This window comes from Ovis canadensis, chromosome 18, assembly GCF_042477335.2.
Source record: "Ovis canadensis isolate MfBH-ARS-UI-01 breed Bighorn chromosome 18, ARS-UI_OviCan_v2, whole genome shotgun sequence".
NCBI classification, from domain to species: Eukaryota; Metazoa; Chordata; class Mammalia; order Artiodactyla; family Bovidae; genus Ovis; species Ovis canadensis.
Window position 1 is genome coordinate 32,290,977 of NC_091262.1, and position 24,626 is coordinate 32,315,602.

General features: G+C 47.4%; 1 protein-coding gene and 1 non-coding gene across 2 annotated transcripts in view; one reads left to right on the plus strand and one right to left on the minus strand.

The window, feature by feature from the left end:
* Positions 1 to 12,047: 12,047 nt before the first annotated feature.
* The window catches only part of LOC138423877 (myeloid-associated differentiation marker-like), a 60,076-nt gene continuing 47,497 nt past the window's right edge, over positions 12,048 to 24,626 (minus strand). The window contains exon 3 of the mRNA XM_069560258.1: positions 12,048 to 12,345. Within this exon, the coding sequence (XP_069416359.1) occupies positions 12,220 to 12,345 (126 nt within the window). The 3' untranslated portion in view covers positions 12,048 to 12,219. The remainder of the gene's footprint in view (positions 12,346 to 24,626) is intronic.
* TRNAC-ACA (transfer RNA cysteine (anticodon ACA)) lies at positions 22,408 to 22,480 on the plus strand. Its single transcript has one exon. It is a non-coding gene; the product is annotated as a tRNA-Cys (tRNA).

The window sequence follows — 24,626 nt, forward strand, 5'->3', positions numbered from 1 at the left end:
ATTGCTTCTTACATTATCAAACATGTGACTGAGCCTCTGATAACTGATGATATGTAGTTCCATATGTGATCAGTAATTGTAAAAATGCAACTCTAGATATGGGAAGAAGCAACAAGAGGGAATATTTTCCTGGGCCAAGAGGCTAGAAATACAGGTATGGTCCAGAGACTTTTGCTACTTGTGAGGCCTGGTCCAGTAACAGCACATTGAGTGGCCTGTCTGCGCAATCTTTGACAGAACTGGGAATGAACATTCCTAGCACCGTGGGACACAATGGCCATGAAATGCCCCCAAACAAAAGTCAAATTTATAACACTGAAGGGGCTCTGTCAACTGGAAATTGGCACTTGCCGTTTGCCTCTGTAAAGAATTAAATCATGACCACTGCAAGCTGCTGACCTTTGACACCCCCTGAAAGGAGTTCAGGGTGGAGATCAGAAATAAGCCACTCTGTGCTCTGGGAAAAACTGGAAGAACAGGCCTTCAGATAGTCAGGCATTTTCAGGTAAAGAATTTCATGAGCTCAAATTCTTGTATCTTCTCGTACCTAGAGAAACACTAACATCACAGATCAGCGTCTGGTCCTGGTTCTCCTGGCTAGCCTCGTGGCAGCTTTTCTACTTCTATTAATCTTTGGGCCATAAATCCTTAACCTTCTTGTTGAGTTTCTTTCTTCTAGAATACAACTAAGTCTCCCACTGGTAGTACAACAAGAATATCACTCAGCCCACACCCAGACAGTGGTGGAACAAGAAGCCTTATCGTTCCATGCACTCTCATCTCCCTCTGTAAATGTACCCTAACCGAAATCAGGCTTTGGGACCCAGGAACCCACAACACCCCTGTCCAGCTTGAAGAAGCCAGAGCAGTCATCAGCCCTTTCCCCGATGACCTGGGTCCCCATGGCTCAAGACAGGGATAGGTAGACAGTTATTCATGAGCAAGGTGTTAAGGGGCTAAAGATTTGGTCCATAAATAAAAAGAGAGGGAATGTGGCACTGTATACCAAGGCCACAGGTGTGGAGCCCTGTACCAAGATCACAGGATAAAAATCTCTGGAACTGACCAAGCCCCATAGCAACCGTTGCCATGAGCCTCTGGATGTAAACTGGCTAGTTCTCTGACCCCATACTAAGAAAAATACCCACCATATTACCTACCCCATAGCAATCTAACCAATCACCGAATGCCACTATTTCAGTAGAAATTTTCTCTGTTTTGATGCTATAAAATTTGGCTACTAGCCTGTTTGAAAGGGTTTTGCTCTCCCTTGTATTGGCCCACTGTTCTAACAGTGTTCCTCACTCTAATAAACTTTATTCTCCTTTCATTCTGCCTCATGTCTGAAAAATCTTTTCCAATCTGCACATGGACCCAAGACAATTACTTTAAATCTAAATGAATTAAATGTACCAATCAAAAAACATAGACTAGCTGGGCAGATGAAAACTTGTGCATGTATGCACTTCTACTTACCACATCACGATACTTACCCCCAAAATTGTATGTAATTATTTTATATTGTTAGGTTGATCATGTTTCCATTATGGCTGGCAATTGTAATCTTATTTTTTGCCTGGCTATTGATTGTGAAAACTGATAAACTTCTTTTACTATTATGATTATGTAACTATTATTCACTTAATATCATTGTATCATAACTGGTCAACAGAAAATAGTAGAATTCTATGTCATTAAAAGTACCGCTTAGTAGAAAAGTCTGTATCACTTTTTAAAATCAAAATTATCTGGGAATTTTTTGAAAAATACAAATGCCCACATATTGCTTTTTTCTCCAAAGCTCTAAATGTGTTTCTAATGACCAGCCATGTTTAAAAACAACCAGACTATATGATGACCTTTTACTTTTATCTAGTGTGTTTCACTTTTTCTATTTCCTGTGCAGTACTCTCATTTCAATTAGTTTATGTTTTCCAATTTCTCCAACTCTTTGTTGTTGTTGTTCTTTCTCAAACCTTTATCAAGAGTAGTGGAAAAGCTCTTGTATACAGATATATATGTGTGTGTATATATATGTAGTATGAGTAATGTGATAACTATTTTTGAAAATGTATGAACTTTTTCCTAGCTAAAAAATTATTTTGATTCCACTTGTTTTACTTCATATGAGTAGAATGCTAGATTTCTAACTTATATTCACTCAAAACTTCAATAAAATTCCATGTATTTTGGCATCTAGTATTACTGCTAAAAGTCGAAAAGTTTATTATCTTAGTGATTTTTCTAAAAATCGAAAGAGGCTTGAAACTTCTAATCCAACTCTGAGAACATGAAGAACTACTATGCTGTAAAAAAAATAAAAAAACAAAACAGGAAATAAACAAATGATATAGCATTATTAACTAAAGGACAAATTTTATTCAAATTTCACAAAATTTTATGTTAGTGTCTATTATTTGTTTTCATACCTGATCCAAGATTACACATTGTATTTAGTTGCATTGAGCAGCTCCAGGTTAATGCAACAGATTCTGGTAAATTCTCTTTTCATTTTTATTCTGTTACAAATATTTGCTAATTTGCCTTGCTATGGCTTCTTAGGTACACCCATCACTTAAAAGTAGATATTTAATTTACAAATACCTCCATTTTAAAAAATACCTTTGATATTAATTTCTCATTTTGAGAATAATTTCTCATTAAATGCATTTTTCTCTGCAATCACACTCTGTTTTTTTCAGTCTTCTCACTTTACTGAGGTTTTCAATGGCTAAGTCAAATATCTCTCTTGGTAAATGTCACATTGCACTTGAAAATATGTAGGGGTATATTCAAATCTTTTGATAGTGATTTCTAACATAATTCCACAGTGATAAGACAACAGGCTCTATATGATTTCAATACCTTTATAGACTATGAAATTTTTGTACCTTGTTTTATGTCCCTGGATATGTTCCAGTATCTCCTAGTTTATAGTCTATGGGAACCCAGAGAGAATTTGTATCCTACTTTTGTGTGAAAATTGTATAAATCTTAATTATGTTGAATTGATTCATGGTGCTTTCAGGTCTACTAGAACCCTCCTGCCAGTGTAGGAGATGCAGGAGATGCTGCTTTGATCCCTGAGTTGGGGTGATTCCCCTGAAGGAGGGCATGGCAATCCACTCTGGTATTCTTGCCTGGAGAATCCCATGGACAGAGGAGCCTGGTGGGCTACAGTCCATGGGGTCACAAAGAGTAAGATACGACTGAAGCAACTTAGCCTGCCCACATGCATACCCTTCTACTTTTCCGGATATTCATTCTATTAATTTTTGAAAGTTTGATATTGAAACTCCAACTAAAAATCTTAATTTATCTACTTAAAGAAATATGTGTAATATATAGTGGAACTACATAAAATTGGTTCTGTTTTTTCCTAGTGTTCTACAAATGTATTCTCATACTTGCATAATTTAAAAAATAGAAAAAGAAAAGGAAAAACAAGAACAAAGGATTACTGCACCTAAAAGTTTACAAAAACCAGCCACCTCCACCTCTTCTTTTAGTATTGATAAAAGAAGCCTGAGTTCTAACTCAGGTAAGATGGTTCTTTGGAACACTACCACTATCTTCTTGGTCTTCTGACTTTCCCAATAAAGTCACTATTCTTTTCCCCCAAACCTCATCTCAGTTTATTGGCCTCTCATGCAGGGAGCAGTAAGAGCCTAGATTCGGTAGTAGTGGTGGTGTAGAAAAAAACTGAATGGTAAGAATATAAGAAGGAAAATCCATGGGGAAGTTTGTGATGGTCAAGACAATGAATAGTGGTGACTAACTGGTCCAAGGAGATGGTGAGGCAGATTCAAGAGTCAGTCAGTAGGTGCAATGTCAAGTTATCACCAGTCACCACCATCACTTTAGGTCAATTTTTTATCTCTTAAAAGGACCTCCCAATTCCTACATAGTTACTTTTGTTTTATCCCTTATATTCCTCTCCCCATTTAAAATAAGCAATCAATTACTAATCCACAGAAATAAACACTTAGGACTGACTTTGACATCATTTAAGGCAATTCTCTCATTAATGACAAAATAGAGGTCACATTGTCCAAAGCCAAACAAAGAGTTGTTCCCCTGCTCTCTAATCCACTCTTCATGCCATTGCACAAGGACTTTTGTTTTCCACTCCTTATTTTTACTTACATAAATCCTCAAACAGAGATATATGTTCCTTCCATCATTGCTTTCATAATTTGTATTCTTTCTCCAGGGAGTAGGTAGGGTTGGAAGGATGTTAAAAGAGGGACACAAAATCCATCTACCAGCAGCAATGGCACTACTTACCCACTGAGCCCCTCCCTAGGGTCACTGGGCTGTAGAACACTCTCCTGAGTTGTTAGGTTCCACACTATAATCCTGCCTGCTTCCAGCCCAATGGGTATGCCTTCCCTTGGAAAGCTCACACTTTCGTCTGTTTGGGTATGGCATTAAATGGAATGTCATTCCAGTGACACAAAGCCACCTTTGTGGCTTTCCATCAATATCTCCCATTAAGAACAGCCAAGTGAGTGTCTGATGGGCTGTGTCTGATGGAAACTTCAATGGTTTAACAGTTCCAAACCCTGTCATACACGTCTAATGAAGGAACATACATATTTTCAGCTTGTCACAGAATGTGATACCCATGGTATAATAGCTTTCCGTATTTCAGTGTTTACCTTTAAAAGCTCACCTGCTACTTCCATATCACTGGCAGCTGTTGTTAAATTTCTAAGTAAAATAAAAAGATGGTAACATACAGATTGACATGTAGCATGCTATTTTTTTATGTAATAAAAAAGAGAACTAAAATTGTATACATCTGTATATGCTTGATTTGCATCAAGAAGCAAGGGAAGGGCAAGGCTACCCTGGTGATGCAGTGGATAAGGATCCGCCTGTCATTGCAGGGGACATGGGTTCAAATTCTGGTCTGGGAAGATTTCACATGCCTCGGAGAAACTAAGCCTGGTGTGCCACAAATTCTGAGCCCAAGCTCTAGGGTACATGAGCCCCAGTGAATGAGCCCCTATGCTGCAACTATTGAAGCCTGTGCCCCTAGAGCCCCTGCTCTGCAACAGGAAGAGCCCCTGCAATGAGAAGCCAGTGGACTGCAACGAAGGGTGGCCCCTGTTCTACGCGACTAGAGGAAGCTGGGGCACAGCAAAAAAAAAAAGACGTGGTCCAGCCAAAAATAAATAGATAAACCCTTGAACAAAATGAAAAAGAAGAAACAAGTGAAGGGCTCCTGTGAATTCAGTGGAGCGGTCACCTGGTCCTGGAGGGGGCGAGGAGCTGAGGGGAGAGTGGATGGAGACTCAGGTAGAAGTGATGCCTCTCAGGGTGTGGCTTTTTAGAGCATTTTGGTTTCAAACTTTGAAAATGTATTACTTTTTTAAGAAAATAAATTTTAATTTTCAAAAGTATACAAAGTAAAGAAGAAGGGGTCGGAGAGGGATAGGTGACCGGATGGTCTCCGTGCTCCCTACAGCCTCGATGGACAGGCTAGGGGAGGAGCTGAGAGATGCCCCCACAGGCCTGTCTCCAAAGGCAGAGGGAAGGAGGTGGCTTGGGGTCTGGGATCTGGGGAGAGGGAGCTGTGGCCCCCAAGCCCGCAGCTGCGTGGTCAGGGTCTCCCCAGCCCTTTAGCACACAAAGTTGATGGAGAAGATCCCTGGTGCCCAAGCCTCAGGCGCTTTCCTTGCTCTCAGCCTGGCCTGGGCTCCCTGTCTCCTGGGGGCTTGTGGTCAGAGGCTCCATCCTGAGCTGGTCAGCCAGAGCCTCCTCCATGCAGCGTGACTCTAGCTGACACATTTCCCCCCACCCACAAGACTGTGTCCTGAGCCACATCCAGAACAGAGCTGGGGGCCCAGATGTTCCCATTTTTTGGCTCTAGACCAGCTTAGAAAAATTACAGACCCAGCCTTCCTCAGTCCTCCTCTAAGTGGAGAGAGAATGGACTCTGCTCTTGAGAGGCCTCAGGTACTCATCCCGGGGGCCAGGCATCGACTGTCAGTCCATGTGATCCTTGTCTGTGTGGCTGTCTCCTGTGGAAAAATCTCTGTAGGATGGCTGATGGGCCCAGGAAATTAAGGCAAAGCTCCAGTCAGCCCTCCCTAGTATCTGCACCCTCTCTGTCATGTTCTGCTGGCTTGTCAACAGGAAGTGGGCTGGTTGAGATGGGGGCACTGCAGCCAGAGCAGGACAGACAGGAGCCAGGAGATGATTCCTCGACTCACGAGAAGAGAGAAGGGGCTCAGTGTTTACTGAGATTCTATTACCTGCTGAGCTTCACGGGGAGACAGACCTGTATTCAAATCTGGGCTCTGACAGAGAGTAACTGTGTGACCTTGAGCAAATGACATGATGTTCACTCTAAGCCTCAGTCTCATCATCTATAAAAGGAGGATAATAATAATAATAGCCCTGAAGATGAATGAAATGGAGATAATGTCACCTAGTAAGTCTGTTGGTGCTGAAAAAATATTGGCCACTCTGTCCCTTTGGGTCTAAGGTACAAATCAAACCCAGGCAGATTTTAAGGTCCTGAACCCACATGACTGGGTTCAAATCCAGCTCTGCCACCTACACCTGTGTGATCTTGACCAGCTAACTTCTCTGTGCCTGTGAAAATGGGGACACTAAGTGCACAGTTCAGGGGCTGCTGGGAGGAACAAATGAATCCGCAGCAGAGCTCAACCTGCAGTGAGCACAACACGTACGACCTCTTGTAACTGTTGTGTCCACAGCAGCCCCGCTGCAGCCCAAGTCTTCAGGGCCCCTTTCTCAGCCGACAGAACCTCTGAGCTGTCACCTGAGGTTTCTTCTGGAGCCAGGCTGGGCTGGTGAGGGTGTGCCCAGTTGGTCTTTTCTGGGTCTGCTTTTGACCAGGGATGGAGAAGTGGTGGGGGTGGGAGAGCTTAGTTCAAGCCCATCTCCTCACCCCCCACCACAATCGGTATCTGTTTCCATAAATCCCTCAAGCTCTTTGCCTGGAAGGAGGGTGAGCTTCCTCAGGGAACAAAGTTCCTCAAAACCACCCATCTGGGCCACCAAGCTGCTCATGGTGTGGGGAGTCCCTCAGATCTCTCCCCTCCCTAGATTGGCCCTGACCAGCCTTAAAGCTAATGACACCCTCTCAGCACTACTGCCAAGGGAAGGCACTCCCCTGGTCCCAGCTGCAGTGCCCCTGCCCCTCGTGCTCCCAAGTGTCCACTGCTGCCTGCAGCACACCATCCCTCAGGGCACCCGGTGACCGCAGTGATCCGTGTCCATGCTGAGCTGGGGCCAGCTGCCCATCAGCCCAGATGACTGGCCCCGGTTACACCCTTGTTACTAGTCTGGGATCTCTCCTTATGCAAATCCCATTAAAAAAAAGAGAGAGAGAGCTTGAGATCTCTGGTGCTTTGGGGAGAAGGAAGCACTTCCAGAACATTCTGTTTCTGGACCCTGGCAGACTCTAGCAGGGGCCCCAAATCCCTCCATTGCTCTTCTCACCTCTGCTCACTTCCCACGGGAATCTGGCACCCCATCTTTCTCCTCCCTCTCCTCCACAAACTTAATTTAAGCTTTGTTCTTGGTGTCAACCAGAAGTTGCTCAAATAATGCACAAAAGGAAACTGCTCTGCGTCATTAAGCAAATAGGGCAGGGAAGCCCACAGTCCATTAGGAGGAAACCATGATTTTGTCTTGAAATAAGCATGATATATTATGGGTATATTATTAAAAGTGCACACGTGCATGCTCAGTCATGTCCAACTCTTTGTGACCCCATGGAGTGTAGCCCACCAGGCTCCTCTGTCCAAGGGATTTTCCAGGCAAGAACACTGGAGTGGGTTGCCATTTCCTTCTCCAGGGGATCTTCCAACCCAGGGATAAAACCTATATCTCCTGTGTCTTCTGCATTGGCAGGCAGATTCTTTACCACTGAGCCATCTGGAAAATGCCAGGGTTATTTTTTAAATATAACATGAGGACAGGGAAGCCTGGCACGCTGCAGTCCATGGAATAGCAAAGACCTGGACACAACTGAGCGATTGAACAACAACAACAACGTGAGCTTACTGCCTCAGGCTCAGGCTGGGTCTCCTGGCCAGGATATATTCCATTTCTTCAGCCTTCAGTGGAAATGTTTGAGAATTCCTGGATTTGGTGCTATCTCATTTAATCCTCCTAAAAGCACCATGGCCTTGTGTGCTGGACATCTCCAGGGAGGGGAACCACTGAGAACCTAAACTCCCCACTATATCTGAGGATGTCCCCATTGTATATTTGTGACAGACTGGGCTTCACCCTAATAGGAAACTTAAAAGGTCAGATAAATATTGGACCTGCCCCGCAAGTGGGGCCTGGACACACACCTAGGGAGCAGGTAACAAACAGACACAGGTCAGATTAGAATTCCTTCTGCAGGGCCTGAAGCAGCATCTAGTGTGTGCTTCCAATGGCGGTGGTGCCTGGACCAGCTGCCCTTGACTGTGCCCTGGCTGCCCAGCTCACTTCCTTCCTGTTCTGAGCATGGTCCCTCCATAATAATTCTCCAAGCTACCCAGCATCCTTCTAGTACAGTTGTTCTCTGCTAAAGTTGCCAGGGAGAGTCTCCACAGGGTGTAATCATGTCTAAAAGCAGATGCTATTATCTCCATTTTCTGGTTGAGGAAACTGGGGCTTAGAGCAGCATAGACTGAGCACAGGTCAACTGTGTGCCAGGCTGAGTTCTGGTCTCAGTTCAGGGCTGGGGGACTTGAGACATGTAAGGGGGAAGTCCCTGAGATGACAAAGAGGGACTGGGAGAAGTTCTCAGTGGCTGGAGAGAGAGATCATGAGGCTGGAGAGGTAGAAAGGGGTCTGAGCTCACAGGGCTTTGGAGGTGATGTTTTGGAGTCTTTGTTTCTACTGAAGAGAAGCTTTCAAAGGTATCTTAGTTAGAGTTTAGTCCAAAACAGGCTTTGAGGGAAAGAATGGAAACAGGAATCAGTTAGAAGCTTATGGCAGGTGTCCAGCTGAGACGGACGGATGGATCTGGACCAGGTAGCCCTGCAGAAGAGGAAGAGTGGGTAGATTCATGAGTGTTTTGTGAAGAGCATCTGTGAAGGTGGTGCCATTGACTGAGATGGGAAAGATGAGGAAGGATCAGTGTGTCTGTGCGGAGGTGGTCCGGAGGTTCAAGAGATGTGATTGGACATGGTGAGTGTGAGGAGTCCTGAGACATCCAGAGGGAGAGATCAGGAGGCAGCTGGATTTGACTCTGGACCCCAACCGAGATCAACTCCGGAGGCAGGAATTCCAGAGTTTTCATCGTACAGCCTATTCACTTCATTCAATATCTTCATAAATGCCTACTATGCCCACTCACCCAAAAGAGCAGCCTGGCCACTCATACCCACACACTCCAGTAACTCTTCTCACCAGTTTTCCTTCATCACGGCATTTATCATCCACTGACCTAATACTGCATACTGGTTGTACATTGTCCATCTTCTGTACTAGAGTGTCAGCTCCACGAGAACAGAGTTCTTAGTTCTCTGCTCTCTGTCCAGACCTAGAACTGTGCCTGGCACACACTCGGTGCACAAGGATGTTTGTCTATTGAGTGGAGTCTTAAAGCCATCAGACTGGATGAGAACACACACAGAACATGGCACACAGAGAAGATGTGATCTAGCTCTAAGTCCTGAGGTCCTGAGAGCCTCAGATAATGGGGAGGAGCAGGAGGAGGGAGGGAAAGGGGGAGGAGACGCTGAGCCGCAGGGGCAGCTCTTCCTTTATTAGGATCATGGTGACGGTGCTGTTTGTGGGTCCCCACCTCCCCCAGCCCAGTGCTGGGCACCCTGTCTATGGGATCTGAGTCCCCTTCTCAGCCCTTTGATGCAGGAGACCCTGATCTCACAGAGGGAGACACAGAATCAGGAGGGCTGACTGAAGCTGGGGTCTCTCTAGAGCATCAGCCTCTCCTTCCCCATGATGGGGCTTCGTCCACTGAGAGCTGGCTGTGCAGGAGGCAGGGGCCAGGGGTGGGGGCGGGGCCACAGCACACACTGTCCTCTGGGGTCTTGACCCTCACCTCGGGGGCACCTAGGAAGTAAGGGGGGGTCTCCCCAGCTTTTCCATCCCCTGGGGCGTGCAAACCCCAGAGCCAGCAGCAGGACGTCAGGTTAGAGATTTCCTTTAGGGAAGCTCTTCCTCTGGGAATCCTGGTTCCTCTTCTTTCCAGGAAGCCTGACCCTCTGGAAGGAAATTGGGCCGGGATTCGGGGAACCTGGGGGTCACCTTCCAGGCCAGGCTGCACTGCTACCCCAGCCCCCTCCCAGTCTCAGCTCAGTGGCTGAGTGAGGGCATCTAGAGGGTCCCTGGAAAGTGAGTTAAGTTGCTTCAGTCATGTTCAGCTCTTTGCGATCCTATGGAAGCAGCCCACCAGGCTCCTCTGTCCATGGGATTCTCCAGGCAAGAATACTGGAGAGGGTTGCCATGCCCTCCTCCAGGGAATCTTCCCAACCCAGGAATCAAACCCAGGTCTCCTGCATTGCAGGCAGATGCTTTATCATCTGAGCCACTAGGGAAGCCCAAGAATACTGGAGGTCTCTGGAACCGCCCCCTAACCTTGTCAAAGACCCAGCCCCTCCCATTTCCTGCCAAAGTATGCATCAGGCTGGTTCTGCAGGCAAGTCAGCCTGGGAGGAGAGATAGTCGAAGCGCTCTCCCTGGTGGCCAGTCATAATCAGACAGGCAGCCACACCCAGCAGCTTCTGAGGTTCATGAAAATAGTTAACAGTAGAAGCCATGACCCTAAACCCTAGAGCCTGGACAGGAGAGAATCCCCAGAGGTCAGGCTACAGCTCCCTGCCCTCCAGACCAGGTTCCCAAAGGTCAGTGGTACAAATGGCAGGTATGGCCACTTTAAAGTTGAGTGGAAAGCACAGTAGTTTGATGTCATATGAACTAGGATTTAAATTCCCTGAGTTCTTAACCTCACCTGGAGAACCTCATGCATGTGGTGGGTTGTTAGGACGTATCCTGCCGGGCTGAGCCCTCTCTCTGCATGAACAGGTAGCCAAGGAAGTTCGCAGGGGCGAGGCTGGACCAGTGACCGGAGTCCCCTGGAGGTGCTCAGCCCTTAGGCCAGTGGCTCATCCATGGCTGCACAGCATAGTCGTCTGGCCCTCGGGCTGAGCTTCTCAAAGCGTGGGCTCCCTGCCTGCTGCACAGCCAGCTCTCAGTGGAGGAAGCCCCACCCAGAGGTCCTGAACAGCACCCCCTCTGCCAGAAATATCCTGAGAGGGTCAAGATGCTAGGCAGGGTCCGATTGGAGCCTCCTTGCCCTTCCCCCAGCCCACCAGCCTCCCTACAGGGACCTTGGGACAGGAGCCAGCCATACAGACAAGGGCCACATGGATGGACCACCTACACTGGCCCCCAAGACAGATAGTCAGGTGCCTGAGGCTGCAGGAGAGAAGAGACCCTCTTTTCTCCACTCAAAGGTGGATAGAGGAAGGCTGACTCTGTGATCCTTCCAAGAAGCTGCTCCAGGGTCAGAGAATGGACCCGGGCTCTGTTCTACACCAGGCTCCTGCCACAGTCTGAGCCTGGTGTCAGCCAGGAGGCTCTGGCTGGCCAGCTGAGGAGGGAGTGTTTGGCCACTGCTCTGGGAGGCAGGGAGGACAGGCCAGGCAGGGAGTAAGGGAAGGGCCTGATGCCTGGGCACCCGGTCTTCTCCATCAACTGTGTGTACTAAAGGGCTGGAGTTGACCCTGGCCACTCAACAAGTGGGCTTGGGGGCCACAGCTCCTTCTCCCCATGTTATAGACCAGGGTTCTTGGCCTCCTTAATCAATAGAAATTGATTTGGTGCGGTCCAGGTGCAAGCAAGGGTTTCAGCAAAGGGTCCAAGATCGCAGCCTGTCTTGTATCCAGAACCCTGGACCCAAGGCGCCTCCCTTCCCTCTGCTTTTGGAGACAGCCTGTGGGGGCATCTCTCAGCTCTTCCCCAGCCTGTCCATCAGGGCTGCAGGGAATATGGAGACCATCTGGCCAACAATCCCTCCCCTGACCCTTCTTTTCCACTTGGTATATTTTTCAAACTTTAATTTTGTTTTCTTAAAAAAGCAATTTGCTTACATGTTTCAAAATCAAAATGCTCAAAAAGGCCATATTCTGAGAAATCTCCCTTCTACCCATGGCTCCATCCACTTTTCCCTCAACTCCCCGACCGATACCAGGTTTCTGAGTCTAAATGAGGGCATCAGGGGACATCAGAAGTTGGTGAAGAAACTGCAGGTGAAAAGAATCCAGAGTCCCTGGGCTGAGCCTCAGTCCATACAAAAGCCTCGAGGATCAAGTACACCATGTCAGCCACATAAACCAGCAGGTTGATGGCCACAACCAGTCGCTGGTCCCAGACGCAGACAAAGGTAGTGAGTTGATCACTGCATCTCATATCACTGGACCGCTGGGGCTGCCCCCCCAGCTTCTCGTGGAACTGGTAGAGGGGCCAGAGGATCACTGCGGTGGCGTAGAGGAGGACGGAGAGCACAGTCTGCACCCACAGTAAAACGGGGAGGCGGAGGGGCAGCTTTTGGTCGTTGTCACAGTCACACCCATTCACAAGGAAGTTCACGACCCCCAGGATGAAGCAGATGGAGTACACGAAAACACACCACACCAGGGCCGGCTGGTCCCGGTACAGGTCAGTGTTGCTGATGAAAGGGAAGATGACACAGGCCAGATAGTTCTCCAGCCTCCTGAGCACACCTGGGAAGGTGGGCACAAAGCAGACCATGTCGCCGGGTCGGACACAGACCCAGGCCACTTCGATGGCATAAAGCAGAGTAGCAACGAAGGATAAGGCAGTGGCGGTGATGGCGCGGTTCTGGGCGGGGCCTGGAGAAAAGACCTGGATGTAGGAGGTGCTGAAGATTAGGGATGTCACGATGCAGATGATGCCGAAGTGGAAGGAAATAGCATAAAGAAAACCATCCCAGGAGAAAGGGAGGTGGGACTGCAGCCCACATAACTCCACTATGGAGGTGATGAGGCTCATGGCAAAACAGAGACACCAGATGAACATGCACCAGTTAGCCAGGCTCTCCTTCCAAATGCCCAGGCTGGCCCCCAGCGAGAAGGACACGCAGGTGGAGAGCAGCTGCCCCACGCGGAGGAAAAACCCCATGATGGGCTTGGAGGGCAGGCCTGAGGACCAGCTCATGGGCATGGTGCCAGTCAGGCAGGTCAATGTCACCGCTGTTGTAACCTTGCTTGTTTCTCAACCAAAGGATTGTAAACAGTTTAAACACAGCTCCGGATTTGACGTTCTGAGTTCAGTTTGGCTTTGCCGGTTAACTCTGTTTCTGTCTCCGTTCTTTTTTCTCTAGAAAATATATGACTGCTGACCCCTAGAACTGAGGTGCTGATCTGAACAAAGTAAGGACCATGCTCACCTTCTCAAAATCCAGCAAGGCGGTCCAGAGGTTAATGTAAAGTCTCCCCAGATAGAAGCACAGCGCACCCCTGGCACACAGCCTGCAGCCTTTTCAGCTTCCTTCCTTGTATAAATTCCCGCTGAGCCTTGCCGTGCTGGGAGTTGGTTCTTTTTCTCAGCGATCCACCTTCTCTCCTGCTCGCCCGGCTCCTTAACATAAAGCTACTTTTCTTCTGCCCAAGACTTTTCTCTCAGTACTGGCTTCTTCAGGGACGAGCAGTCGAGCAGTCAAGCCGGAGCTGGATGACAATGTTATTTATATACCCAGGCAGCAGCCAGGTCCCCGGGGTTCCTGCCCTCCCCCTCTTCCTGGGGTGGAAGGGACAGTGCGGCTGGGAAAGTTGTGCTGTCCACTGCTCCCAGTTAAGATCTGTGGGTATTTTTCCAGGAGCTGTGAAACATACCTACCCCTCCCCACTCCTTGCTCACAGCCTGCTTTCACTTTCTGTTGGGGGCAGGAAACTGGCCTCTGCCAGAGCAGCGGAGCTCTTAACAGAGGGAGTGAAAGAGCATGCATCCTGCGAGCCCCTCTTCCCCCTATTTGGGCATATTCTTTGCTCTTTGGACTTAGGGGTCAGTAGGATGCTGCAGGAGTGGGGAATGGCTTATCTGTGACTCTGTACCACTCTCTTCCCAAGGAAGAATTGGTTTGGTTGCTTTAAATCTGTTCTGGGGGAGCTGGTGTAGTGGGGGGAGGGGTCTACATCTGTCCCTTCTAGACGTCCACTGGCATGCATCTTGGCAGATTGGCAACACTAGAGCTATTACGCGGTAGATAACCATGAATAAAATGCTGTTTTAATTTTAATATAGCCCAAGTCGTGTATGTTTTCGATTCTGAAGAACAGTGGCCCTGGAATGGGTCTCTAAATTACTATTTTCCAGTTAGAATTCTTTTGTCAATGATCTGATAAGTGGGAGGCTTTCCTGTTCCTCATAATAAAGATTCTTCCAACAAGGGCACCAAATTAAAAGCAAAAAGAAAATGAAACTTCTTTACAGAGGTGACTTTGCAGGCAAGGAAGGAAGAGGGGGTCCTCTTTTTAGGGAACTGAACCCACACCAACCTCTATGGTTTCTGTCCTGGTGCCCCAGGCAGGGGATGCCCGGGTCTGTGCCCCCTCCTCCCCAGTCTCCAGAAGGAGAAGGGTTCTAGTACAGAGGCAGGGGTGGGAGGAAGAGCCTCAGCGCCCCCACAGCTTGAGGAAGAAACGTGGTATGAAGTAGTTTCTCCTTTTAAGACCCCAGAGGACACTCAATTTGCCTGGAGCGTGTCCCTTACAAGGGGAGAGGGAGGGAAAGTGGATTTTCGCTAAGACAATTCCCTTAGTTTGAATGCACAAGGACAGCCAGTTGGCTGTTGTTGGACATACAATCTTTTTTTCACCTCAGACCTACTAAACTGGAAAAAAGAAAATCCTCCATACCAAGACGATTCACAAAAATTGGTGGAAATGTTCATTAGTACTTTTTTTAACCCACCGCCCAACATGGGCTGATGCAGACACGGGTGGTGATTGTATTCACAGCGGAGGAGCGGCTCCTTGTCCCAGACAAATCCTGACACTCATCTCTCGGTATTTGGCTTCTTGAGGACTGAAGACACAAGCCTGAGTTCAGTAACACAGCCACAAGGTAAGGGGCCTCCAGAAGCTAAAAGAGGCAAAGAGAGACCCTTTCCTGGGGCATCAGAGACAGCACAGCCCTGTTGACACGTTGTTTCAAAACACTGACCTCTGGAACTGTGAGAGAATACATTTCTGTTGTTTTAAGCCACCAGGCTTGTGATAATAGCCCTAGGAAACTTTCAAGATGAACTTCCAGAAATGAAAAATATATTATTTGTCACATATTTTTTATAGTTTCCAGAAAAACTTGCTGACCTCCTGCTCTAGAGCATGGTGGTCACATGGATCCCAGGATCCCTTGTCATACCCTGTGTCCCGGTGTCTGAGACTCACAGGGAAGGGTCCACTGATCTAGAGAAGAGGGGGTCAGTCCAAATGCCCACAGGAGCCATGAGGGAAGGAAATAAGTAAAGGGGATGGAGAGGACAAGTGTCCCAGGAGAGGACGAGCTGCACCTGTCGGGGGTGGTGGAAAAGCAAGATGTGGTGTGTGATGATATGGTCTCATGTTTATAAAACAGGGAAAAAAGATACAGATACTCCTTACAAACATGTGTGAATGTATGCACACACATGTCTACATATGATCAGAACCTGTGAAATGTGTTGAAGGCTGTACATGAAGTTGAGGACCTGGATGCTCCCTGGATGAAGGGATGGACACTCTTGGCCACACCCAAGAGGGGGGATGGGGCACTTTTGAGATGATCACAGTCCTGCTTTATGTCAGTTAAACATGAGAAGAAGAAAATGTAGAAAATACTAAACAGAGATGAAAACCAAAAATAATATAAATGGCAGAGAATTTGCTCAGCTTCTCCCCACCCTAAAGGAACACAGCCCAGTGACACCAGATCTCCTGCGGCTTGAAAAGGAGCTGGAAATGTGGATTTTCGTGTGAAATTCAAACACTTTGCAGCTGCCAAAAGCAACAGAAATAAATAACACCAATTCTATACCATCTCTTTCTGAAAACACTGAAGGGACACCGAACACATCCTTGGATCACCTTCAATACAAAGTGGTTTGCAACCTCTGACCTGGAGGAAATCAAGCTTGTATGTGCTATGTCCAGAATGGGCCAAGGGCCTGCTGGGTCCTCTGTGAGGGAGAGAGGGAGGAGAACAGGCAGCTGGCATCGATTGAGTATGCCATGTGACAGGCCTTCTGATAAGCTGTTTACATGATTTCGTTAATTAAAGAAGGTATTGAGCCCATTGCACAGATGGGAAAACTGAGGCTCTGGTGAGTAACTTTCCCAGAATCATCCAGCTATGAAATGTCTGCCAAAGGTCCAGAGCCTCCTTGTAACTCTGGTGACCATCTCCCCTCCTCCTTCTCTGCCCTTCTGGCACCTCATTCCTTCCTTCCTTCCTTTATCGTGGCCATGACCTTCCCGGCTCCCTGTCTTCCAGTCCACACGCCCGGCTGCTGGGCAGGCAGGGCTCAGCCACATCCAGGCTGTGCTCTGACAGGGGCACCATGTCCAGGCTCACAGATTAGAGTGGAGGAAGGGCTGCTGGGAAACTCAGGCAAATCTGCTGCTTCCCAGTTGGGCAACTGAGGCCCAGATTGGGCACATGCCTTACCCAGGGTCACACAGCAAGAACACCCATGCCTCTCCTTCCCCAAGCCCTCCTTCTGTCCCATTGTGCACAGCTGCTCAGTCGTGCCCAGCACTTTGCAACCCCATGGACTATAGTCCACCAGACTCCTCTGTCCATGGGGATTCTCCAGGCAAGAACACTGGAGTGGGTTGCCATGCCCTCCTCCAGGAGATCTTCCCAACCCAGGGATCAAACCCAGGTCTCCCGCATTGTAGGTGGATACTTAAAACGTCAGAGCCACCAGGGTAGCCCAAGAATACTGGAAAGGGTAGCCTATGCCTTCTCTAGGGGATCTTTCTGACCCAGGGATGAACCAGGGTCTTCTGCATTCCAGGTAGATTCTTCACCAGGTGAGCTACAAGGGAACCACCTCTGTCCCTGGATGCAAAGCTGTCATTTCTCCTGGGAAGGAAATTCCAGATGAGTTCTGGGAGGTTGGTGGGAATAGACTGGCAAACAGCAAGCAGGACACCCCAGCCTCCCTCACCCTAGTGCCCTCCCCACCCTGGCAGTGCCCACTAGGAGGCCCGCAGGCTCCACGGCTCCACTGGCAATTGGGGCTCAAGGAGTTTTGCGAGTCCAGGGAGGTTCTCGGGTTTGCTCTGTGTTTCTCTTTCCAGCCTCAGCTTGTCCCAGGGTTTATTATCAGCAAAGGTGATATAATAATCCCCTGATGGCAGGAAGCTGACTGGGGCTCAGGGTGCTGGCCCTTCCGCCCTGGGGGCCTCTCAGCAAATAGTCCCTTGGAAACAGGGCAGCTGTCCCTGAGGAGGGGGCAGGCTGGGAGGGGCCTCACTCCCCCCACACTGGACCCTGGAGGAGCCACTGTCCCTGTGAGCAGGACTGCAGCCCTGGCTGGCGGGACTGTCTTGGGCAGGTGACCTGGGCAATTCCATGGTCTCCAGGGTCCCTGCCACTCTGGCCACGTGTCCCTGTCACAGACCCGAAACTCCTTCAGGCCTCTGTTCTCTTGCCTCAGTTTCAGTCCAGGCCCCTCCTCCATGGGAAGGTTGTCTCCATGCCTGCATCCCTTCTGGGTTAGAGGACCCCTACTGGGCTGCCTCAGGGCCCCTGGGACCCTGGAATCCGCCCCACCCAGTCATCTCCACTCTGCCACTCCTACCCTCGTCCCAGTCCTGGGTGCCTTCTCAGGGCTGTCTCCTCCCAGGAGTCCTGCAGGGGCCTCCTGTTTCAGCTCTTGCCTTTAAAAGGGGGCCGATCATCCGTCCATCCCCACCCCTCCCTGGATGCCCTGAAAGGCTCCCCATCAGCATCAGACACAGCATCCTTGTTCATTTCCAATCCTTTCTTCCCAGCTTGGAAGCTGCTATCCAGTCTCCCAGGCCAGGAGAATCCTCACAGGTAGGACTAGTCCTAAATCTTTCCAGACTCCCACCTGGATGGCAGTTTTGGAACTTAAGGGCTCAATATTATGCTAATTTATTCTGTGTTTCTTCCATTATGCTTCTTGATGCTTAGAGTCATGCTGAGTTGGGGTCTCCCTTCCCCAATGCAGAAGAGTCACACATGAAGGCAAAATCGGGGGAGGGGATTCACAACAGCCCCTACTTCCCATGTCATCTTGTCCCCACGGCCTTGCTCTCACCCCATGGGCTCCTCCCTGTTCAGACCTGAAGCTGCCCTCCTCCAGGTGGGGCTGTGTCCTCTCAGATGGCAGCTCCTTCTAGTGATGGCTGCAGGGAGGACAGGCTGGGACACGTGTCTCCAGGTTACTGTGGAAGGAGGCCGTGGGCCTGAAGGTGGGTCCTGAGTCCCAGAACTCCCACCCACAAGGGACCTGCTGACATGTGGGCTGTAGAGCAAAGTGCTCAAACCCACAGCTTTGCTATTTTTATCTGGGGTTTATGCTTTCTAGCCTTTTCACCGTGGTCCCCCAGCCTTAGTTTTCTCATCCATGAATGGATTATCAGACTTTCCTGGTGGTCCAGTAGCTGTTTCACTGAAGGGGGCACAGGCTCAAACACAGGTTGGGGAATTTCCACATACCATGCAGCACAGCTGAAAATAAGCATTAACAATACAATCCACTACTTCTTTTCTGAACTCATGGGCTCAGATGTGCTTGTTATTCAGAATTTTTAAGTCAGACAGGTACATGGTGAATCTACTTTATATGCCATAACACTCAGCCTTGTGTCTGAAAGCACCTTGAAATAAACACATAAGTGTTTTGGCAACTGAATTATAATCAAACATGTTAGTGTTTCAGCAACATAAATTGTCTCAACTTTGTTCAAGTCAAGTTTGTTACTAAACAATTAAACTTTTTCTTTCATTTTGGAGAGAGTTGAAATTTGGGATTGTAGAAAACTATCCCTGTAACCAGAGCTTTCCAGATAGCAATAGTGGTAAAGAATCTACCTGCCAGTGTCGAAGACGCAAGAGACAGGGGTTTGATCCCTGGGTTGGAGAAGATATCCTGGAATAGGAAGCAGCTATCCAATCCATTATTCTTGCCTGGGAAATCCCAAGGACAGAGAAACCTGGTGGGCCACAGCCTATAGAGTCAGAAAGAATCAGACACGACTCCATTCTTGTACCCTGTATGGCTGTAGATAATGGCATACAGAGCAAAGAGCTAAAAAATGTGCATGGCTTTGTGGCTAGACTCAACTCACCTTTGAGATAAGACAAGTTTCTTGACAAAGCCAAGGGTGACGGGTGGGGAGAATAACTGTAGAGCAGCTGTGCTGTTACCAGGTGTCTGGTTCTAACTCCATAGATTCTGAGCCTCAGCCATCACAGGGCCCTGTGTCATTTCCAGACGTCTGACTTAATCCACCTCCAGAGCTAGGTCTTTCTCTGGTGGGTCCTCAGCGAAGACCACTGCTGTCCTGGTGTCAGTGACATGCCTGACCATCACAGCACCATGTCCACCAACAGGACATTCACTTTGTCCATCTCAGCCTCTTTGGACACCATATGGTTCTACCTGCGCCTGCTGCAGCTGTTCTCCTCTTGTGTGGCTTTCTCGCTGGTGGCCAGCATGGGCACTGGGAGAGAGGATGTAGGCAACTGGTCCATGGCCATCTGGTGCTTCTGTTTTGCTGTGACCCTCATCATCTTCATTGCTGAGTTATGTAAGCTCCAGTCCCCCTTCATTTCTTCTGGTACCACCTCGACACCTACACCTGCTATGCCGCCCTCCTCTGCCTCTTGGCCTCTGTCATCTACTCCATCACCTTTGTCCAGTTGCTGTTCAGTCACCAAGTCATGTCCGACTCTTTGTGACCCTGTGGACTGCAGCACGCCAGGCCTCTATGTCCCTCACTGTCTCCGGAGTTTGCCCAAGTTCATGTCCAGCTGTGCAACATGGAATACAAGCTGCCCGTCAAGCTTGTGCACACCCTGCTCATCGTGCTCCTCTACACCAGCACTCTGGTCCTCTGGCCGCTCTACCAGTTCTATGAGAGGTTGGGTGGGAAGCCCCAGTGGTCCAGTGATGAGGACTGCATTGATGGGTTCACTGCCTGCTTGTGCACCTGGGACCAGTGCCTGGCTGTGGCCATCCTGACAGCCTCCAACCTGCTGGTTTATGTGGCCGGCCTGGTGTACTGGGCCCGCCAGCTCTCTGTAGGAACTAAGCGCCTGCACAGCACTCCTGACTCCCTCCGCTCATAGGAGGTATCCTCACCAAGCTCTGACATCCTCTGACATCCTTAGTGGACGTGAACTTGGGCAAACTCTGAAGACAGTGAGGGACGTAGAGGCCTGGTGTGCTGCAGTCCGCAGGGTCACAAAGAGTCAGACATGACTTGGTGACTGAACATCAACAACAGCTGATCTTCTCTTCCTGGCTCCCTGTTGCCTTAATGGTCCAGGAGCAAGTGACGAGAATGAAGACAGAACACGAAATCTGGTGCAATGGGTCAGGGGACCTGCAGCCTCTGTTGGACTGAGGTGCAGAGAGTCCACTCTCAGTCCAGTTTTTATTCCTAATTGCAGACTACAAGACTTTGATCTTATCTTTCTCAAGACAGCTCTGGTTTAAACACGTACTCCTAAATGTCATGGACTTCATTGACATGGTCCAGATCTCCCTGTTTTTACTCCAGGCCATTGCCTTCCAGGCTAGTCTCAGGAACAATCAGCAAGTACTAGGCAGTATTCATGCCTGGCGCTCACGCGGTGTTTCAAAGTCCGTGCTTTCGTGATCCTGGTCATACTCCCTTCTGGGTCTGGCCTTGGGGTTTGTAACAGGGCTATTATTCTAAGAAAAACATGAACGATAATCATTAACTTAGTTTCTTAATATATGCTGTTTTTCCAGCTTCTATTTCTGTGGAATCTCTCAAGGCTGGGTAAGTACATTATTAGGAAGTCCCAGTAAATCTCCCCATTTTTATTTTTGCAGGCATAGATACACCAATCAAACAACTTCTTTCTTCATCAGTTCTTGGATGGTTTCTTTCGGTTTCTCTCATTCATCTGAGGATTAGACACAAAACAGTCAAAAATATATATCCTGATATTATAGTACGAAGCAATCCTCCTCCTAGAGGGGTTTAGTTTATGTAAACCTTCCTCAATTTCTTCAAATAAGTTTCTGGGAGTAGTTGTAAGTGAGCATTCTGCATATTAGAAATAGTAGCCTGTAACTAAGAAATATCTAAGGACAGATTATTACAAACGTGTCCTCTCAGATGTTTAGATAATTGATCCCAAGTATATCCCAAGCACTTCGATTACACTTATGAAGTGTGACACAAAATGAAGAGATATTCCAATCACACTTCAGATGATTTTGTAATTTTGAAATTTTGTACTCTGTCCCCTCATAGGAGAACTGCGTTTTCTAAATCAATCGTTCATTAATTTCTTGGTCTATGTGAGCCTGACTTCCCCAGGCAGGACTTGCATTTTGGTGCCACTGCTGTGCAGATATTGTCCTGTGGATAGTCTGACGCAGTGCCACCCCGGCTACTGCCATGGTTGTGGCTATAGCAATGATTCTCATAATAGCTACGGAGTCCAGTAAACCTTGTGGAATGTTGCAGTACTTCTTTATAACCTTTAAAAGAGGTTGTGCTTCAAGGGAGCCTTCCCAAGGTCTGGTTTGATTTACTGGAAGCCATATCCCCAATCTCCTTCTTAATATAACAAATGAGTGATTAGAATTATAAAGTGAAGAATTTAAGCAGGTGTATAATTTTCAATCCTGGCAAGAAAGTTCCTGTACATTTTCATTGATAAAAATTGTTCCTTTCAAGAGCACATAAGGATCTCTCACGCAAGCCTGAATATAAAATGTCCAATTTGTACTGGTATTAAATGTCAATGAATAATTAGTTTTATCGGAATAATACCCATCCCAAATTTGGAATCTTTTAAGACTTAAAGCTAGTGTCCAAATCCCTCCTTGCCCTCTCCCTTGATCTAACTATGGGAAGGGGGTGACATGCCACTACCACGCCATATAATTGGATGATCTGAAGAGTGGTGATAGTAGCATGGTTAAAGACTTTATGCACCTGCCAACGCAGCCTTTTATGAGGATAGCAGAACTGCTTTTGATGAGAGCAATTAGACACTGCATACCCCTTAGGGGACCAGTCCCATCCAATTCCATAGGAACCAGTAATCAAAATTATTCCCTCAGTCCCGCTGCAATTATCCCACTGAATACGATCTTGCTTTTCAGTCCATAGCTTGTGATGCTCGCATAAAGGTCTGTCCAATTTGTTGTCGTTATGGGGTTCCCTGGTGGCTCAGATGGTAAAGCGTCTGCCTACAATGCGGAAGACCCGGGTTCGATCCCTGGGTCAGGGAAGATCCCTGGACAAGGAAATGGCAACCCACTCCAATATCCTTGCCTGGAGAATCCCATGGATGAGAAGCCTGGTAGGCTACAGTCCACAGGGGTCACAAAAATTCGGACACGACTGAGCAATTTCACATTGGGTTCTGAGTTATTATAAGCAAAACTCAGACCAAAGAGAAGATGTAGCTGAACCTTAGTATAGTTACTATTTAAAGAATTAGTGGACAGCCAGGCTTGCATAGACAGTTTAAGACATCTTGTAGCTGGTCCTATACAAGTTGGCCAGAATTCATACCCATAAGTAACATTGAAGGGAGTCCCTTCCTCTTGTTTAAAAAGAGAAAGGTGTGTATCTTTAAGTCTTGGTATCCAGGAAGAATAACAAACATAAATGGGGATCATAGAATCCCCCCAGTCAACAGGTTTTAGTAATGGGAGGCTAGGTATATATGCCCAATAAGTTTAATTTTTAGATTCAGCTGTTGCTAAGGGTATACTCACTGTGGTGGTGATAAGAGCAAACAACACAACAGGCAGATTGTTAGGAGTGACAGCATTCACTTTATTTTCTAAGAGCTCTTCTGATTTCTGTGTTAATCTTTTAATTTTTTATCCCCAAGTGGGGATCTTGTTCCGATAAGTCAATGGGAGAGGAATCGTTATCTTTGTCTGTTTCAGACTCAGGCCTTTGAAACTCATTACTGGAGATGCAAAGTTCCACGCAAAGCGTCTTTTCCGTGGGAGTTCACTCATGATATGGTTTCAGATGATGTGAAGGGGTGTTTCTGAATCACCTGGTGAAACACAAGTGAAACCCCTTCCCCAGGTTGTCAGAGTCCCCCTCTGCCGTGAACGTGTTACTGGATCACACCACCAAACAGGTGGTTTGGGGTGAATTTCTTTTTGTTCCTTTTTAAAATGTCATTCTACTGCAGTGAAATCATTATCTTGATGCAAAAATTTAAAATAAATAATGCTTTATATAATTTTTGCGGTGGAGGAAGTGACATTCCATTTCCCACCTTTTTGTTTTTGTAGCATTTCTTTACGAGATCTGTTAGCTCATTTTACAATATCTTGTCCTTGGGGATTATAGGGAGTTCATGTATGATGCTTTATAGACCAAGCCTTTTTAAAAAATCCCTAAAAGTAGAACTAGTGTAAGCCGGGCCATTGTCTGCTTTTATATTTTGTGGGAGGCCCATTGTAGTAAAGCAACTAAGCAAATGTGAAATAACATGTTTAGTAGATTCCCCAGAGCAAGCAGTTGCCCAGATAAACTTAGAGTTAGTATCAGCCATGACGTGTACATAAGCAAGCTTTCCAAAGGATGGAATGTGAGTTACGTCCATCTGCCAGATCTGATTTGGCTTCAGGCCACGGGGATTAACTCCCAAGGCTTCTGTTGGAGATGTGGTTATCGCAACCATCTGGCACGTAGGATAAGTCCATACAATTGTTTAGCTTGAGCCCAAGGGATATGAAACTTGGTTTTTAAATATTTGAATTATAGTGTGTCAGATCATGAAGGGCTGATGCCTCTGTAAATACTGGAAATAAAAGGGCATTGGCTTGATCATTTCCGAGATGGTTGGATGGCATCTCCGACTCAATGGACATGAGTTTGAGCAAACTCCAGAAGTTGGTGATGGATAGGGAGGCCTTGGACAGGAAGGCCTGGCATGCTGCAGTCCACGGGGTCGCAAAGAGTCAGAGACACCTGAGCGACTGAACTGAACTGTTAGAGGCCCTGGTAAGTCAGTATGACCTGGAGTATGAGTACTGTAGGAGGGAAACTGTTGGTATCTAATCACTTTTTGTAAATTTATAAAAAGTGTATATAATGTGGATAGGATAGTATCCTTAATAGTTGCTGTTTCTATATGTTTAGTTACATGTACAGAATATTGAGAATCTGATAAGATGTTAACTGTTTGGGCAATATTTTGTAATGTGTGTTTAAATAACTAGCATAAACGTGCCTGTATATCCTGTTTTACCTCAGCTAGTCCCATCTGTCAGAGAAGGCGATGGCACCCCACTCCAGTACTCTTGCCTGGAAAATCCCATGGATGGAGGAGCCTGGTAGGCTGCAGTCCATGGGGTCGCGAAGAGTCAGACACGACTGAGCGACTTCACTTTCACTTTTCACTTT